This window comes from Anser brachyrhynchus (genome assembly GCF_964034855.1).
Source record: "Anser brachyrhynchus genome assembly, chromosome: 4".
In the NCBI taxonomy this organism is placed as follows: domain Eukaryota; kingdom Metazoa; phylum Chordata; class Aves; order Anseriformes; family Anatidae; genus Anser; species Anser brachyrhynchus.
The window spans coordinates 58,292,969-58,312,207 of record NC_137698.1 but is presented as its reverse complement, the minus strand read 5'-3'; the positions used below and the strand labels follow the sequence as shown (position 1 = coordinate 58,312,207).

General features: G+C 36.1%; 1 protein-coding gene across 6 annotated transcripts in view; it reads right to left on the bottom strand.

Annotated features, from left to right (window-relative positions):
* The window catches only part of LOC308193827 (uncharacterized protein), a 199,543-nt gene that overhangs the window by 88,356 nt on the left and 91,948 nt on the right, over window positions 1-19,239 (bottom strand). The window contains exons 3-4 of one of the 6 annotated variants that reach the window (XM_080588893.1): window positions 8,472-8,529; window positions 1,341-1,411 (exon numbers count right to left, since the gene is read on the bottom strand). The exons of 4 other annotated variants lie outside the window; for them this stretch is intronic. In XM_080588893.1, coding sequence (XP_080445019.1) covers window positions 1,341-1,411; window positions 8,472-8,529 — 129 coding nt within the window. Of the gene's footprint in view, window positions 1-767; window positions 1,412-8,471; window positions 8,530-19,239 lie in introns of those variants that run through there. One more of the 6 variants, XM_080588892.1, reaches the window with a different exon arrangement.

Below are 19,239 nucleotides of genomic sequence, written 5' to 3'. Positions count from 1 at the left end.
GGCAAAAATTCTGGTGCCTTGTGCCTCTTTCTGGGGCTGGGGGCAGCAATGTTCTTACAGTGGGAGGTGTGCTTCAGCTGCAACACTGAGTCATCTGGCAAAGAAGCTACAGGAAGAAGTGAGCGGACACCACCACTTCAGGGAGGATGAACGGTGGTGTCTTCAGGTCTTCATAAAATCCCAACAGCACTGGGAGCCCAAGCCTCACTTTACAAGGGAAGACTCATGAAGAAGAAAAGGTGCTTGGAAACAGTACGGATCTACCAGGGACAAAAACATGCCTGACCAATCTAATTGCCTTCTCTGATCAAATGCATAGATCTGTGCATGGAGGGCAGCCATTTACTTCATCTCCAAGGGATATTCTGTGAAATTTTTGAAGACTGATTCAGTGTTTTCACAATGGTGCATGATAGAAGGATTAGAGACAATAGGCATCAATGGAAACAAGTGAGGCCGTACTTGAATATAAGGGAAACTTTTTTACTTTCAAGAACTGGAAGAAGTTGGCCAAAAACACAATGCAGTCTCCACTGTTGACAGTTTTCAAGATCAGACTGGATCAAGTGCCAATCTCATGGCTAACCTTGCTTTGAGCAGGATATTGGACTACAGGCCTCTTCAGGTCCCTTCCCATCTTAATAATTCTATAATTCTAATTAGCAATAATTAGGAGATGGACCTGAAAAGTACATACTGGTCTGAACTAAAATGTTAATGATGTAGTTGCATCCCATAGATATGTAAAGCATACTGAAGTACTGCTAATTTCCAGAGTTCTTTGAAATTATCATAGAACATTCAGCTGAAGGTAATCATGATGCAATTGTGCACATGGATTTCCAAAAAAAAAAAAAGCTTGGACATTATCCTTCAACAAAGTCTTTGATAGGAAAAAAAAAAAGTGTGGTCATTTAATGATTAAAATATTTTGAAGGTAAGAAACAAAGGATTGAAATAGGCAGTTAGTTTTCTTATACAAGATCAGCAACATATATCTGTGCTATGGACCCTGATGTGAAGATATTATGATCTTGCAAAAGAAATACATAAATGCTGCTACCAAAATATTAAAGTTAATCAGTGTAATGCTAGCATTAAAAACAATTGGATAATGGAAGAGCAGGGGAAATTCAGTATTGATAGAAGCAAGATAAAGTATATTTAGAAAAACAACACTATACACAAATAGTGGTGTATATTAAATCTATCATTAAAAGTCAGGAAACAAATCTTAGAGAGACTTTGGATCATGTTCTGAAATTGTCAGTGACAGTTGGAAGCAGTAGTAGAATGTTCAAAAGGAAATGGAACCAAAAAATACAACAGCATAATTTTACCATTATATTAATCTTTGATGCAACTTGATCTTCAATATGGTCCAAGTCTAGTTTCCGCATTTCCAAAAGCACTAGAAAAAAAAATAGAGGGAACAGTGACAAAATGATCACTGAAATGGAAATGCATTTCTGGGATTACCTCAAATGGAAGTGGAAAAGGTAAGGGATGTCATATTAGGGGAGACTTAAAAGACTTTGTATGTTAATCTGGAAAAAGACAACTTCTTTCTCAAAAGAAGCTGTAATAGAGGTCTAAAAATATGATGTATGGTATGAAAAAGCTGAATAGGAAAATATATATTATTTAAACAGTAGGTAGCAATCAGTGTATCAAACGTGTAATAAAATGAAACAATAAGAAATACCTTTTCACCTGCTAGCTATCGTAAAGTTTAGGATAGCAGCAACACCTTGAAACTTTCCAACTAAAAAGTACTTTAAATGGGATTAAAAGCATTTATGGAAGATAACTTTCTGTAAGAAGTTTCTGTAAGACCTATGAAATCAGAAGGTCCAAGCAAAAATATTCAGCCCTGAAACAGAAAAAACTCTGGTTGCAAGAAGTTAAGAGGTATTTCAAGGGGAAAAGCATCTACTTTATGGGAATCATTCTTATTTCCCTTTCTTAAGAATTTAAATTGTTACCAGAGACTTACACGGCTGATTATATTTAAAAAATAATAATAATAAAAAAATAAAGCTAATGGCTATTTTGCATAATATTAAGACTTCATACAAATCTAGTACATTTATAAGTGTAAAATTGCACGTGTAAATTTAGAGAGTATTAATATATTAATGTGATTAGTAGTCTTTAATAATGATGTCGGTTAAGCCAACAACACATAAATGTGATTTTGAGTCTTGATTCGGACAAATTATTATTTCTTATGTTAACAATGTCTTTGGTTCCTTATCTTAGAAAAAAGATCAGCATACTAGCCATCTTCTGCAAATTGTCTCACTGCTTACTGCTGCTGGCAACCCAACGAATATTTTTGGAAGTATTTTTTGGAACCCTTGAGACAATGTAGGTTCATGTAAACCTTGTCCTTAGTTATTACATGGGTAAAATCATTTCTACTGCATATCACTTTCTGTTCTCCTGCTCTCTTGCAGTAACTCTGAGATGAGATACCACACAGATAACTAGCTATCTGTGCTAAATGACTGATCAGCACAAAGGCATTAGTGACTTTGCAGCCCTGCAGGATAGCAATGCATCTCTGTATCTAATGCCTGCTTAATGGACCACAGGACATCTGTAAATCTTTTTACTGACATATTTTGAGAAGGCCACCCTAGTGTTGAGCAGCAATGAAGGTGGTCTTACCGGGAACAGACTTTTTATTTGCCTACTGGAAAACAAAATACGATACATACAATATCTCTTTGAAGTGACTGTTGATGTTTCTCAATACCTACAGAGAAGATTAAATTAGTGACCATGGGATGTGTTTGTTGTTGTTGTTGTTGTTGTTTTGTTGTTATTGTTGTTGTTTTTTCCTCAGCTGGAAATAAAACATGCAGAACATTTTTTCCTACAAAGAAATCTCCCAAAGATTCTCCTTTCTCTTGGGAATATGTGCGAAGGGATATACTTATAAATTGACTACATATTTCTTCTTGGTGTGTGTATATCTAATATGCACAGCAAGCTTGATAACATAATTTTTATCTACCAACAATTTTTACACAATTTTAATATTACCTCCCCTAGCCAATCTATAACAGCAGACCTGCATGTTTTCATGCACATCCTGAGAATCCTCCCATTTCAAAGGCCAAGACGGGAGACTTCACAGAATCCTGAGCTCAGGAGAGCCTTCTCTAACCCATGTGATCTACTTTCTTTTGGAAAATATCAGTCATTCTCATATTTTCATAGACTCTAGAGCTTACTTCTTAATACTCTGATCATTTTCTCTTATCCTCTGTTCCATTAATTTCCTTTCTCCTCCTTTTTTCTTTGCCATTTCTCTGCCTGTAAAAGGAGCTGGAAGGATTTTATCAGGTGCTGGCAATACTCAGAAATGTTCTGACTAAAATGTACTTTAACATGTCTGATGACTGTAAATTACATATAGCTTTCCAAAATATCATTCATAATCTAGAAAACTAATTACTTGGTCATATGTCTCCTTATTCTCCTTTTTCGCTTCTTATTTTAAAATCTATAGGGTTTTGGTTTTTGTTTTGTTGGTGTTGTTTTTGTGTGTTGTTTTTTTTTAATTTTTATTTAAAAAAACAAATGCCTCTTGTCTGTATACAGATACAGGTTATCTGACCTCACTAAGATCATAATTTTAATCAGGTGTTATTTGCAATTATATTAAATTGTAAGGATTTTAGTAGGCAGAATAAAGGAGGCAGCAATATATCCTAAGTAGTTGGGGCAAGAATAATTTTCTTTACTTGTCTGGAAGTACCTCACAAAAAAAAAACAACTATAACAATAATTATTACAATGGTTAAAAGCAAATATGGAAGCATGGAAGATTAAGATTCATTAAATACTTAGTTTCATAACATAAATAAATGAATCGCCTCTCCTGAAACTGCCGGTACACAAAATAGATGCCAGGTGTCATGTAAAACAAGAAAAGAACTTTATGTTTGGGGGCGGGGGGGGGGGGGGGGAGGGGGGTGGCCTTTTACAAAAATAACATTTGTGAAGCAGAATAATAACATGGAGAGGAAAGACCAACATGAATTCAGTTGGCCAAGGGCAGATTGTCTATATCGGATAAAAGCAAAGCAATAAATTCAACAGTAGACAAAGAAAGATTAAAGATTACTACCTGTAAGGAAGATAAGATGAGGATAGCCTGCGGAAAGGTGGGAAGTACGAACTAGAACATGTTCATATTCAATCCACAAATATAAGTTCTGTGAAATGCATGGTTTCATGCTCAACAGAGAGAAAATAGTAATACCACAGGATAGGAACTGGGAATGAGACGGTAAATACAAAAATGACACTTATAAATGGGAAAATATTAACAGCAATAAATTAAATTCTGATTTAGAATAGGAAGATTATGATGATTATTATAATAATAATAACAATAATAAGATAATAAGAATAAGCAACTAATAGTGGAAGGTGTAGATAAGTGTAAAAGCTGTCAGTATCACAAGGGCTCCACCAAAACTATACTTCAGTAATAGAGATACCTAATGCCAGAAAGATTATGGCAAAATTTATCAGTCCGTTTGAATGGAATGGAAATGAATATTTGCTGACAATAGACAGCTATATACAATACTTTGCAGCAATAAAACTGGATGATAATAAGGGCAAAGCCATCGCTTAGTTCTCAGAATTGTTTTTTATCATGGACTTTCAGCTTAAATCAAAACAAAATATGGGCCACAACTTAATGATGAAAAATTCCACAGATGTGCACAGGTTTAGCAAATACATATATAAATGTCATCAAACCAACAGCTCAGTGGAAAAAAAAAATAAATAAATAAGCTGAAAGAAATAGCTGTGAATATATTGAAGAATACCAGACTAAGTAGTGTTAATAAACTCAAGACAATGAAAGATGTAAAATACATGTCTGAAGGTGAATTAGAATGAAATACAGATGAGTTTACAAAAAGTAGATGTTGTTGGAAACACTTCATTTTTTACAAAAAAAAAAAATTTAAACTTATTTTACTCAAAGGAAGCAGATCTAATCCACCTGCAATTTGGTATAAGATCAGATTTGGTATCATTAAAAACGTTAATACCTAAACTCTGTCAGATAAATAGAGCAAGCTTATGTCATTCAAGAAATGTCTACAGAAATGCAGGAAAATTATTTTTTTCTGTTAAAAAATGTTGCATTTAATTATATTACTGTGGGTTTCTGAGTTTCACCTTTAACTTCAGACCTATATAGAAGCACTTTTATATAAATATATATATATTAAAGTAGATGATTAGATTAAATACACCAATACATCTACAAGAATTTAATATAGAATACATATATAAAATAATTGCATATGAATCTGACTTTTTTTTCACTTTTTTGCATTTTCACTGCTGACTGTCATTCTTTTTAATCAACATTCATTACAAGGAAACAACGTAGAATTAGATTTTCGGATAAAATATTTCCATCCTTCAGAGGGACCTCAACAGGCTGGAGGGCTGGGCCGAGAGGAACATCAAGGCGTTTAACAAATGCAAGTGCAGGGTCCTCCACCTAGGGAGGAATAACTCCAAGCACCAGTACAGGCTGGAGGCTGACCTGCTGGAGAACAGCTCTGCAGAGAGGGACCTGGGAGTCCTGGTAAGCAGCAGGCTGACATGAGTCAGCAATGTTCTCTCGTGGACAAGAAGACCAACGGTATCCTGGGATGCATTCAGAAGTGTTGCCAGCAGGCCAAGGCAGGTGATCCTCTCCCTCTTCTTGGCCCTGGTGAGGCCACATGTGGAGTACTGTGTCCTGTCCTGGGCTTCCCAGTACACGAGGGACACGGAACTACTGGAGTGAGTTCAGAGGAGGGCTATGAAGATGGTTAGGGGACTGGAGTACCTGTCCTACAAGGACAGGCTGAGAGAGCTGAGCCTGTTTAGCTTGGAAAAGAGAAGACTGAGAGGAGATCTCATCAATGGATATAAATATTTGAAGGGAGGGTGTCAAGAGGATGGAACCATTCTCTTTTCAGTTGTGCCCAGTGACAGGATGAGAGGCAATGGGCACAAACTGAAGCATAGGAAGTTCTGGCTGAATATGAGAGGACACTTCTTTACTGCGAGGGTGACAGAGCACTGGAACAAGCTACCCATAGAGGCTGTGGAGTCTCCTTCTCTTGAGATGTTTAAAACCTGCCTAGATGCCATCCTGCACAATGTGCTCTTCGGCACGGGGGGTTGGACTAAGTGATCTTCAGAAGTCCCTTCCAACCTCAGCCATTCTGTGATTTTGTGGTCCTCTTCTGCATATTGTCCATTTATATATATAAATAAATAAAATTAATATATCCAAAATCAAGTTAACATCTTCCTTACATTTTACCGACCAAAAGAGGGCATTTTGTGAAGCCTAATAGAAAATTTGTTCATGAATGTTTAGAAAATTCTCGTCAACTCTCTTTTTCTGGCAAATGCGAAAGTGCATTAGTAATGTCAATATAATGAGTCAAAAAGAAAACTTAAAAAAAAAAATATATATATATATATAATGTGAAAGACATTGAAAAAGGAGCAGATATTCCAGCCTCTGGCCTATATATTTTTCCTACAAATCCTCTTTGTTCATTCTAAGTACATCAGGTGGCTACACTGACAATCTTTTCAGGTTCTTGAAATTAAAAGCTTTTTCAGTTTTAATCATTATTATCGCTTAATACTGAATACTCTCTAGTTCATCTGTAACCTGCTTACTAAGGGGACAAAATTGAACATATATGAGCACACATTTTTACCCTATTATTCTTTGGTTTCATGTTTTACACGTGTTTTTTTTTTTTTCCTACTATCTTAGCCAATTGACTTGATATGTTCAGTCTAATGCCAATATGCATATCCTGAGATGACACAACTAAATCCTCTGCATGACTATTCAAACAATGCCCTTTACATTACTTTTCCTCTACCAGCTTTAATTTTCTTCTATGGTTCTTATTCACTAATCTCTATTAGGTCTCTTTGGAGTTTCTCAGTCCTCTTCTCAATTACAATTGTAAATGGTTTATTTTCCCAGTACCAGTGCTTACACCTCCCCCAGATCAGTGAGTATCACAATACATAATGCTAGTATTTGTTCTAAGCCACAGTCATCCTTTTCACATTAAGACTAGATTAATTATTCACATTTTGTTTTGCTTTATTTTAGTCAGTTCTTGGCTTATGACAACACTTGCCTCTTACATAGTGATAATTTAACTTCATAAATAGCTATGTGTGAGGAATTTGTCAAAAGTATCTGAAAAAATATCTGAATACATTTTGTCATCTAGTTCTCCACTACCTGTTATTCTCTGCTATTCTGGCAAATTTCTTTTTGATAGGGACAAAAAAAAAAAAAGGGGGGGGGGGGGGGGTGGAGGGGGGGAGGGGGAAAGTCCTTCCTGTGATGCTCCTTTACTTTTTCATTTTCATTAAAAAGGCATCTTTTCTTTCAAAATGCTTCCAATCATGCCATTAGTTGAAACTCTATCTAGGAGTTCCTCTCCCTTTAAAACAATGCTTTAACCATCTGTTATTTTACTTGGTATTAAGCTCTTTCTTCTTCCGTGTCAAAAAAATAATGGAGAACAGACTGGGACCCGTGAAACTGAAATTTTTATTTTAGCGCATTCTGCATCTATATAATATTCACGTTCAATGTTCGTAAGTCTTTCTCTAAATTTTAAATGTTCTCATATGTGGTTACTCAGTATTAGGAGGCCTTCTTAATTGTATAAAGTGTGTGACCCCCACAATAACATTGTAGCTTATCTACACTATTACATTAAACATCTTGTGAATGTTCTCTATCACTGAGGTCAGTTGACAAGGAAGGATCTTGGCATATGCTAATAAACTCTCAACATTTCCAAAACAGAATGGATTCATTCAAATGGCCTGCTGAGACTAATTCCTGGATCACCCTGTGTGTTGAACAGCATCCAGTAATTATTTGGGAAATGACTACTTGGCACATGACAAACTTGTGCCACATTCTGACAGTTTACCACTACAGTTGATCAGGTTCCATTGCCTGAGAATATTCCCAGAAAGTGTTTAATTTAACAAGGACACAGCCTCAGTATACTATAATATAGTTCAAAATATTGACATGGACATGTACATTTTCACTTTTAGTATCTGTTACTTTGTTCACTGTCCAATTTCTTCACCCTACTTTGCACTTATCTTTGGAAAAGTAATTTTTCCAAGTTGTCATTATTTCTTTTAATATTACATTGTTTTAACTCATCTAATATCCTTTTAAGACTGCAATAACTATGAATACCAGTATTTAAAACCAGTATTAAGTTAAATGCATATTTGTATCCAAATTTGTCATGTCTCAATGATCTTTTCTTACAAATCACTACAACTGTATCCTTGTTTCTGTTTGCTCTTTCTTTTTCTTTTCTTTCCTTTCATGAAAACACACATGTTTCAGTAGTGGTTTCTACCTGCAATGCAGCTGACTTTTGCACAGGTCCTCTTCTTGTGCAAACCCATCTTTTCCACCTGCCACAAACGGAAACACAGTAATTTATAATTTATTTTTTTTTAATGACTTGGTTATTCATCATGATGTGCTTTATTAAATTTGACAAATATTCTGTGGTGAGCTATGTTACTATTATCATGGAAATTCTACTGATACTGTGCTTATTGATGTGTAAAAACTCTTGGTTTGGTTAATTGCATGAGAAATTATGAAGTTAGGGGATTGTGATCAAGTGGTAAATTGGTTTTCTAGTTACTTAATTTTAAGAAAACAAATTGTGAAGCTTCAAGGTACCTTATCACAACCTCTTCACATTACCTAGGGTCCTAATATACTCACAAATTTTTTGCTTAGCATTGTGTAAATGACCTGTCAGTAGTTCCTACATGCAGTTATTCACTTGTGTATAGTACACGTTCAGTTCGTTGTCATAGGTAAACTATCAAATATGACATAGGGGAACATGACTACTGAGGATAAGGAAAAGGCTGAGGTTCTTAGCGCCTTCTTTACATCTGTCTTTATTAGCCAGACCACTTATCCTCAAACTACTCAGCCTCCTGACCTGGAAGTCTGGGACAGGGAGCAAAAGAAACCCCCCACAGTTCAGGTGGAAACAGTTAGAGACCTGGTGCTCCACCTGGACTGTCACAAGTCCATGGGGCCAGATGGAATCCATCCAAGGGTGCTGAGGGAGTTGGCATGTCTGATTGCTGGGCTGCTTTCCATCATCTCTCAGTGGTCATGGTCATCTGGAGAGGTCCCAGATGACTGGAGACTTGCTAATGTGACATCCATCTATAAGAAGGATTGTAAGGAGGACCTGGGGAGCTACAGGCCTGTCAGCCTGACATCGGTGCCAGGAAAGGTGATGGAACAGGTCGTCTTGAAGGCAATCATGCAGCACAGGTGGGACAACTGAGGGATCAGGCCCAGTCAGCATGGGTTCATGAAAGGCAAGTCTTGTCTGACCAACCTCATCTCCTTCTATGACCAGGTGACCCGCCTGGTGGAGGAAGCAAAGCCTGTTGACGTAGTCTACCTAGACTTGAGCAAGGCCTTTGACACAGTCTCCCACAGCATCCTCCTGCAGAAGCTGGCAGCCCATGGCTTGGACAGGTATACTCTTTACTGGGTTAAAAATTGGCTTGACAGCCAGGTCCAGAGAGTAGTGGTGAACAGAGTAAAATCCAGCTGGTGACCGGTACTAGAGCCCATCCTCTTTAACATCTTTAGTGATGATTTGGATAAGGGAATTAAGAGCACCCTCAGTAAGGTTGCAGGTGACAACAAAGTGGGGGTAAGTGTCGATCTGCTGGAGGGTAGGAAGGCCCTGCAGAGGGACCTGGACAGGTTGGGTTGATGGGCAGAGGCCAATAGGATGAGGTTCAACATGACTAAGTGCCAGATCCTGCACTTTGGCCACAACAACCGTATGCAACGCTACAGGTTTGGGGCAGAGTGGCTCAAAAGCTGTGCAGAGGAAAGGGATCTGGGGGTGCTGATTGATGCTCACCTGAACATGAGCTGGCAGTGTGCCCAGGTGACCAAGAAGGCCAACAGCATCCTGGCTTGTATCAGGAATAGTGTAGCCAGCAGCACCAGGGAGGGGATCATCCCCTTGTATTCTGCTCTGGTGAGGCCACACCTCGAGTACTGTGTTCAGTTTTGGGCCTCTCAGTACAAGAAGGATATCGCGGTCCTGGAATGTGCCCAGAGGAGGGCTATAAAGCTGGTGAAGCACCTGGAAAACAAGTCCTATGAGGAGCACCTGAGGGAACTGGGGTTGTTTCGTCTGGAGAAGAGAAGGCTCAGGGGAGACCTTATTGCTCTCTACAACTAACTGAAAGGAAGTTCCGGAGAGCTGGGGGTTGGCCTCTTCTTGTAGATAACTAGTGATAGGAATAGAGGGAGTGGCCTCAAGTTGTGCCAGGGGAGGTTTAGGTTGGAAATTAGGAGAAATTTCTTCTCAGAAAGAGTAGTCAGGCATTGGAACGGGTTGCCCGGGTTGTCCAGCCAACAGCTAGACATCAAACCATTGACCATCAATCACCCTTTTGAGCTGATAGACTACACAGTCTTAAATCTAACAGCTCATACATTCAGCATAAATATGGTTTCTAAAACAATATGCTTCAGCCTGGAAGAGATAACTGAAGATGAGCATGACAAAGGTTTTTAAAATCAAGAATAGCATGGAGTGCCATTCACTGTTACAGTTAGGAGTTGTAAGTCGAAAGGAGCAGGTAGAAAATTCAGAACAAAGCATATTATTTTTTTTCTTAGACTGAATGGAGAATATTCACAGCACTTCATGAAAATGCTAAAAAAAATCAAGAAACCACTGGAATTCAAAAAAAAATAGTCAAAATTTATCAAAATAAAAGCTACCATTTTTGCTTTGTGGAGTACTTGTACTGCATATCACTGTAAAACGGAAATGTGTAGTAGAAAAGAACGAGTAATCCATTTCTTATACTCTTCCATTGATGTTTACTGGTGGCCATTAGATGGTGAATCAGATGCATGCTTGTTTTAGCACTGTATACTATTCACATCTTATAAAGACAGTAGATAGAATGATTTTTTTCTTAAAGGTATGAAGCATAGCAACATATTTCTCCATATTATTAATACAAGTCACTTAGGAAATACAGGCTATTTTAAAATATTACTATCTATTGAAATACAATAACATCACTACGGTATAACAGCCAAAAATATTTGTCCTACTCTACCATCTTGATCATCTGATCTGCTTATAGTAAATATCTGTTGAAATTATCAAGATAAGCTACCTTCTGCTGCTTGTACTAAAGCTGCTGAGGGGAGATATGTGAAACAGCTTTTTAAAACTGTTTCTTTTATGCTTTCCATCATTTAATGATGGCAAATTCTTCACCATAAAAGAAAACGAAAGGCAAGAGATTTTCTTTGCAAACAAGAGCAAACTTATTAGAAGTTGCTTTTTTAAGTACATCCTGTTGTTAGGGTAACTGAAGTTCTAAAAATACTTTAAATAAAAAGGACATTGCCTTAAAGCTTCTCAAGTAGTCATAGCAACAATATTTTTTAGACTAAAAGCAGTTCATAGAGGATTGTTTTTTTTTCCTCCTGACCTTAAGGTTTAAAAAAATATATATATGCTGCTAACTACATTTTGGAAAGTGAATGTGTTTTTCCAAGTCAGATAAAATCCAAATTAAGAATTTGTTGAATTATCTCAAAGCATTTTATGCGGTCATAAATAATAATAATAATAATAATAATAATAATAATAATAATAATAATAATAATAAATTTATTTAAGATTCACTTGAGTGCATCATAATAAATATGTATTTTAGAATTGTTTTCAAGTATTTAGCTAAGGTTTGCTAAGGGCAAATCACATATGATGAGTCTAGTGGCCTTCTATGATGGAGTAAATGGTAAATGAATCAGTTGACAAGGGAAGACTGACCAATGTCATCTACCTGGACTTCTGTAACATCCTTATGTCTAAATTCTGGACATCCTTATCTCTAAACTGGATTTGAAGGGTGGACTGTTTGGTGGATAAGGAGTTGGCTGGATGGCCACAGCCAGAGAGTTGCAGTCAATGGCTCTATGTGCAGGTGGAGGCCAGTGGTGAGTGTTGTCCCTCATGGGTCCATCTTGAGACTGGTGCTGTTTAATATCTTTATCAATGACAGAGACAGTGCCATTGAGTGCACCCTCAGCAAGCTTGTAGACAATACCAAACTGTGTGTTAATTGATACACTAGAAGGAAGGGATGCCATCCAAAAGGACCTGGACAAGCTTAGAAAGTGGGCCCACATGAACACAATGAGGTTCAACAAGTCCAAGGTGCTGCTCCTGTGTTGGGGCAATCCTAGACAGAAGCACAGACTGGGAGAAAAAAATCATTGAAAGCAACTCTGCAGAGAAGGACTCGTGGGTTCTGGCGGACAAAAAGCTCAACATAAGCCAGCAGTGTGTGCTTGCAGCCCAAAAGGCTAACTTCATCCTGGGCTGCATCAAAAGAAGCATGGCCAGCAGGTCAAGGAAGGTGACTGTCCCTCTCTGTTCTGCCAACATGAGGTCCCACTTGGAGTACTGCATCCAAGTCTAGGTCCCCCCCAGCACAAGAAGCACAGAGAAGGGCCATGAAGATGAACAAAGGGCTGGAGCACCTCTCTGATGAAGACAGGCTGAGAGCTGGGGATGTTGAGCCTGGAGAAGAGAAAGCTCCAAGGTGACCTCATTGCAGTCTTTCAGTACTTAACAGGGACTTATAAATGAGGAGAAACTTTTTGCATGGGCATGTAGTGATTAGACTTGGCATCCTGATCTAGTGGGCGGCATCCTTGTTTATGGCAGAGAGGTTGAAATTAGATGATCTTTAAGGTCCCTTCCAACCCAAGCCGTTCTATGATTCTGTGATTCATATACATTATATATTTATCAGGTGGGATAACATTCTGACATTATCCTTTTTTTTTTTTCTTATGAAAATATGTAGTAATGTTATTTTATTTTTTTGCTCTTAAAGACTTCCATTCCTCTTCTGAAGAGATAAGTTTTATTGGAACCTAAAGTACAATTTTCATAGAATCATAGAATCGTTAGGGTTGGAAAAGACCTCCAAGATCATCTGGTCCAACCATCACCATACTACCAATGTCACCCACTAAACCATGTCCCTAAGCACCAAGTCCAACCTTTCCTTAAACTACTATTTTGCTACACAGCATGATTATTCAAAAACAGTGCGTTTATTTTCATGTATGTATTCAGACACCTGTTTAAAATTTGCCTTCTTAAAAATAGAATCTAATGGTTTTTATTGTTGTTTCTAGCCAACATAGCTAAGAGAATGAGATTGTTATTAATCGTTTTTGCACTTCATTAACAAAATTGTTAAAAAGGGTTTACTTAAAGCTTATTGAAGTCAGTATAAAGACACTCCTTGATTTCAATTACCTTTGGATCAGTTTTAACATCCATTTAGTTACAGGTGTAACACCAAAACAAAGGTTATGAAATTGTGAAGTTATCACTGAGTACACAATTTGAAAGTGATAGAATTTCATTTGTATCCAAGGGACTAATTTGGCATGCAAATCCTTATTAACACAATGACAGACACAAAGAGAAGAATACAGCATGAGGCTGACAGCTCAGGTTGTGATTACATAAACAAAATTCAAAATAAATGTAATAATATCGTAAATATGCATACTTGATATCATTGATAGGTATCTAGCACAGAACTCATAAGATAGTGTCTTTCTAGATCAGGGATGTGTTCAAAGTTCTTTATCATCTCAGAACAAAACACTGCTTCTCCTGAGCCAATAAAAAACTTCATTCATATATCCGTATTTGGAGTAAACACAGAATAATTTTTATTGTAAATAGTCATATTTGTGCACGGATAATATTTGGAGCTTCTGAGAAGTTTGAATATAAGCAGCATTCATGAGTGATTAATGGAAAGTACAGGGGTGAACCACCTATGTGCTATGTTCATATGGCCTTCCACAAAATAATTTGTCATGCATCTCTGCAACTTATCAAAAGATTTTATCACCATCAATTTGGTCAGTATTTTAAACTGTGTTTATGAAAACAGAACCACCTTACAGAAAGGAAAATATTTATTGATTCTATAATATATAGACACATGCAAAAAGCAACATTATAAAATTATAATCAGGTTATTTGTTAAAATACAACAGCAATGGCAAAAAATCCCCTTTGTGAAGGAGACACAGATAAAGGTATTCATGTTGGAAGAAAGCAAATAGTAAGTCCAAATTCAATGGAAGAAGAGAGAGATTTTTCTTCTCCATTGTTAGTAAATACGTTATTAACAGTAAACCTAATCAGTAAATATAGGCTGCAAAATCCTTGCTTCCTGAAGATTCTAGCAGCCTGGAGTTCTGAAGTTAATTTGTCAAGGAACTTTCTTTTCAACAGCTACAAAATCGTGGTATGTTATTACCTTTTTCCAAAAGTTTATAGTTGCCACCAAGATTTCTAAGCTGTAGGACATAGTAGTTAGCATGCTCAAAGAATTCTTGATGTGAGAATATGACTATATATACTTCCTACACTGGTAAGTAGAGAAAAAATTAAAGATGACAAATTGTGAAAATATTATGTCTTCCAGACTGACAGCAGTATTCTGTGCTGTGTCTATTTCTACAAGGAAACCCAAAGGAATGGAATTTTATGTTTGGGGTCCATTTAGGAACTGGCAGTGGTCTTATTTTCCAGTTCATTCAGAATTCATAGGTCAATGCTCACATCCATTTATCCAAAACAAAAATAGTCCTTGACAGATACACTTCTGCTAGAGTACATCTTCAGTCTCCTTTACAAGAAAGGAGAAAGCTCCTTTGCAGGATGCTTACATGAGGCTACCAAACAAGAAAGACCAAGAGACTGAGAGAATGGGAAACTGGATTTCTGATCCCTTGTGGATGAGAAATCTATGCTTATTTTGTGCTGGATTGAGCATAGAATAAGCAAACACAATCCTGTCTAATGGAACGATTAAGTGTTTAAAATGATGTTTTAATTCAGTCAATTAAAAGCATAAACAGCATGAGTTTGATTGAATCAGTTTAAAGAATTACACAGAAACCAATGTGGTTGTCAGCAGGGGTGAAAAATTCATGTATCACCTACACACAGCTTGAATCCCATATTTCTCAATTAGATATTACAAACAAACTACTCTATCACAGAAGGATAGCTCTTGAGTAAGAAAAAAAAAATAGCAAAGCTTTCAAAACATGTACAGTTAATTAAAATTTAGGCACTCAGCAGACACTGCCAAACATTTAATAAATATGACAGCTTGATTAGTCTTTATTTGTTCTGTCTTCCATAGACAATATCAAGAAAATGTTTAATAGGTTTAAGATTTAAATTTGCTTTTAATAGGAAAAAAATAAAGTTTTAGCATAATTAATGCAACATCTGCCTTTTAAGAAAGTGTATTTTTTAAATTTGGTAGATGCATTTCTAAAACATAAGAGAATATAAAGGACCATAAATATTTAGCTACTGTTAATTGTGTGTAGAGTATTTTAGAGACAGTAACATGGGAGCAAATAAAATCATCCAATTGCAATTCTAATATAAAATAGCTTTTATCGTACCCCATACACATTTGTATTGTAATTTAATATATAAACATTAGGGCAGAAGTGTTCAGTTCTGGTCTAACCAAATAGTTAGATCCACAATAAAAACAGTTGCCTTTAAGATAGCTTTGGTTAGAAGGAAACCCAAGAGACAACTAAGCTGCTTTTGAAAATATATTTGCCATATACTTACATAGAATAATTAACATAAAATTGAATAATAAAATGCATGTATATAATTCAATTAATAGTTATATAGGGACAAGTTGATTATTGACATAAACTGTTTTAGATGCATCAATTTCCACACTTTAGTCAATGTACATCTGATTTAAAAAAAAAATGGTTCTATTATTTTTGGGATTAATTGTAACGAATATTTGATAATCTATTTTACCAATATTGTCCGTATAATCTTTTTGGATGGATAGCTGCTCTTTAAAGTTTTATCTTAATACTAATTTTTTCACAGAAAAGTTTTGATGGTCATGATTAGAACTTAAAATCATATCACCTTTAAGAACAAAATAAAGAAATATATGCATGGAAGCAAATAGCACAGCAAAAATTATCATTCTCTGCTTTGGTTATTCTCACCTCATGCTGTTGTTTATCAGCTTTGCTCCAATAGTCCATTAAGTTTAATAAATAAACAAATAAAAGGTTAAGAATATTTATTGGCCTGATAATGTTTATGTTATTCATACAGTGGCAAATATTTTTACATTGAAATGACTGATGTTAATATTTTAATATAAATATTTATCTCTTGATCTCCCAAAAGGGCTGAATTATTAAACAAAATAATCTAAAACAAATTTAAGAAATAAAATATATATATATATGTATATATACATGTATTACATGCAAATGCAAGAGATTTGCAAGCAAAGAATCAGTGATTTAAAAGTACTTCTTTCATAAGACCTTAGCAAAGAAGGTGCTCTCAAACATGACAGAATTCACAGACATGGCATTTTTGAATTTTTCCAGTCTGGGTATGTATGTAGTTTGGGAGAAGGAGGAAGTGATTCTCTGGACAGCAGATACAACTTTAGGATTATGTCCATAGGACTGGATGGTGCTGGAAATTTGGAGTGCTGGATGAGAACGATTGTTTTCTTTACCCACTGCTCATGGCCTTATGTCAACTCTACTGACAGAATGTCTGTTCTTCCTGCAGTTGTATTAACTATGTATGGTGTCAATGCCATTCTGTCTGGTCTCTGTGCCAGTAGGACACAGGCATCAATCCATTTTTTTCAGTTTTTCTTGTCCTATGGACTGATAGACATGATCCTTATACCATTTTCAATGACATTTGCCAGCATAGACTTAAATGGTTCACAGAACTTTCCCAGATTATTGTTCCACTGACTACAGAGCAAAAAGGATTTTTTTTATCTTTCAGATCCCTAAAATTTCTTTCGTTAGGTTGATCCCAGATATTTGTTTTCCTTACTTCAGCTTCTTAACGCCTTGCCCTGAAGCTGTTTGTACAAAGCTTTTTCCTTCAGTAATACAGTCTTTACTTCAGCTAAGCACATTAATTATCTCCTCTGCTAATATAATAATTGTTTCCCAGGTAGAGTCTAATATTTAGGTTAATTGCTCTGAAGAGAATGGGGAAAATAGGAGAAACACAGAGGATCTTGACATGCACCTACCTGGACAGAAAGCCTCATGATTAACAAGCATATGGTCAGAGGCACATGGCTGATGTGCCTCACCAACTACTTGTTACTGCAGGCATGGGGTTAGTTAAAGAAGGTTGTGTCTCACCCCAAAGCCTATACAAGTGTCCATTATGAGGAAATGCTGGCTGATAACAAGTCAGCACGATCACAGGAGCTGCAAAGGAAACCCTGCTGTTGCAGTAGCTCACTGTGCAAAATCCTGCCAAGAACCAGAACTATTTCTTGTACTAAAGATACATCTGTCAGTATCTTTGCTCCCTGAACCGCTATAAACACCTGAACTCTAACTCTGTAAAATATTACCAAAAGGAGGGTGGAGGATGATTTCAATAATGGCGATGTTCAAACTGTGTAATGATGTTAACTTAACTTTTAAGACTTTTTCTCTTTTCAATATTTATTATGATTTGATATTCTTTTACAAGCCATACACTTTTTTTTTTTTTCTGAGCTGATAATCTGGCACTGATGTAATTTATATCACATAAAAACATTAAAATCTAAAAATAAATAAATAAATGAGAGAACTATTGGCAGTTGTAAAAGTCTCTATTCGGGATGATATTTCTGATCAAAGCAATAGCCTTAGTAATGCCCAGCTGGCACACTGAATCATTAGAATATCCTCTTGACTATAATCAAAAACATATTCAAAAGGACTGGAAACTAGTATCAAACTTTGGCTACATGTTTAACTGGGGAGAACACTGAATCTCATGAGTTTCTGAGAGAAAAACCTAAACAGTCACTCTTGGTTGCTTCAACAGCTCTGGGACTTGCTGAAAAAGCTCTTGCCAGAAGTGAATTGGGTGCTGACTCACATAAATCCCCATGTATTAATTCAAGCATATACTCCATATAGTTCCCTTCCTGTGTTTTTCTTTCATCCTCTCATCCTCTCCACCTATTCCAGATACACAATATTTGTTCACACATGAGGAATCTAGTAAAGCTAAAGCTTATCACAGAGCTACAAGCAGTAATTCAATGTGATTACACTGAGGCTAGCAAAACTTATGTTACCACTTGATTAATATTCACATAAGAAGACATAAATATGTAAGAAGGTATAATATATCTATGAGGAAAATAAAAATGGAGAATTTTTAAATGCTTACCTGTACCTCATTTTACATGAGTTTTCTCCCCTTCCCACCTCTTTCCTGATACTAATAACTCTAAGTTTCCCACTTCATCATTGCCTTACAAATGAGACAGGTAACATTTTTAACCAATTTTGCAATCTTGTAAATGAGTACAGAAGCCAAAATAATGAGTAATCTGTCCCCAAGTGATATTTGCTTCAAATGCAACATGACTGCACTTTATAAGAAATGTTGACAGAACTAAAACTCCAGTGGGAATCACAGAGACAGAAGAGAATGGGTTACACAGTCCTACCTAAAAACAGAATATTGTCTAAGTTTTCAGTTAGCAAGCATACCAAGGAAAAGGCTAGAAACTGTAGTCTGTGTATTTTACTTGGTTGTATTTGACATGGTTGAACTTTTTACTTACAAGACTGGTTGTTCTTTCATTGCTTGACTGTTTTGGTTTTGTTTGCTTGTTTGTTTGTTTTTAATAGATGTAATGAATTCTACCTGCTCTTAGTTCATTTGCTTTTGTCAATGCTTACTCCATATTATAAATGATTTTTATTAATTAAAACACAAACATATTCCCAATTACTCTTTAAACACTACCATCACCATATCCTACATTCAGTGTTATCTAAACATTTTTTTATTATTATTTGGAGGAAGAAGATAACAGATTTTGTACTTAAGAAGTCTCAAAAGCCAAAAATAATTACTTTTTCAGTTTGGACCCATCTGTCACAAGGTAGCCATCTATTTTCTCAGTGTCCTAGAATACTTTCTCTAACTCTGT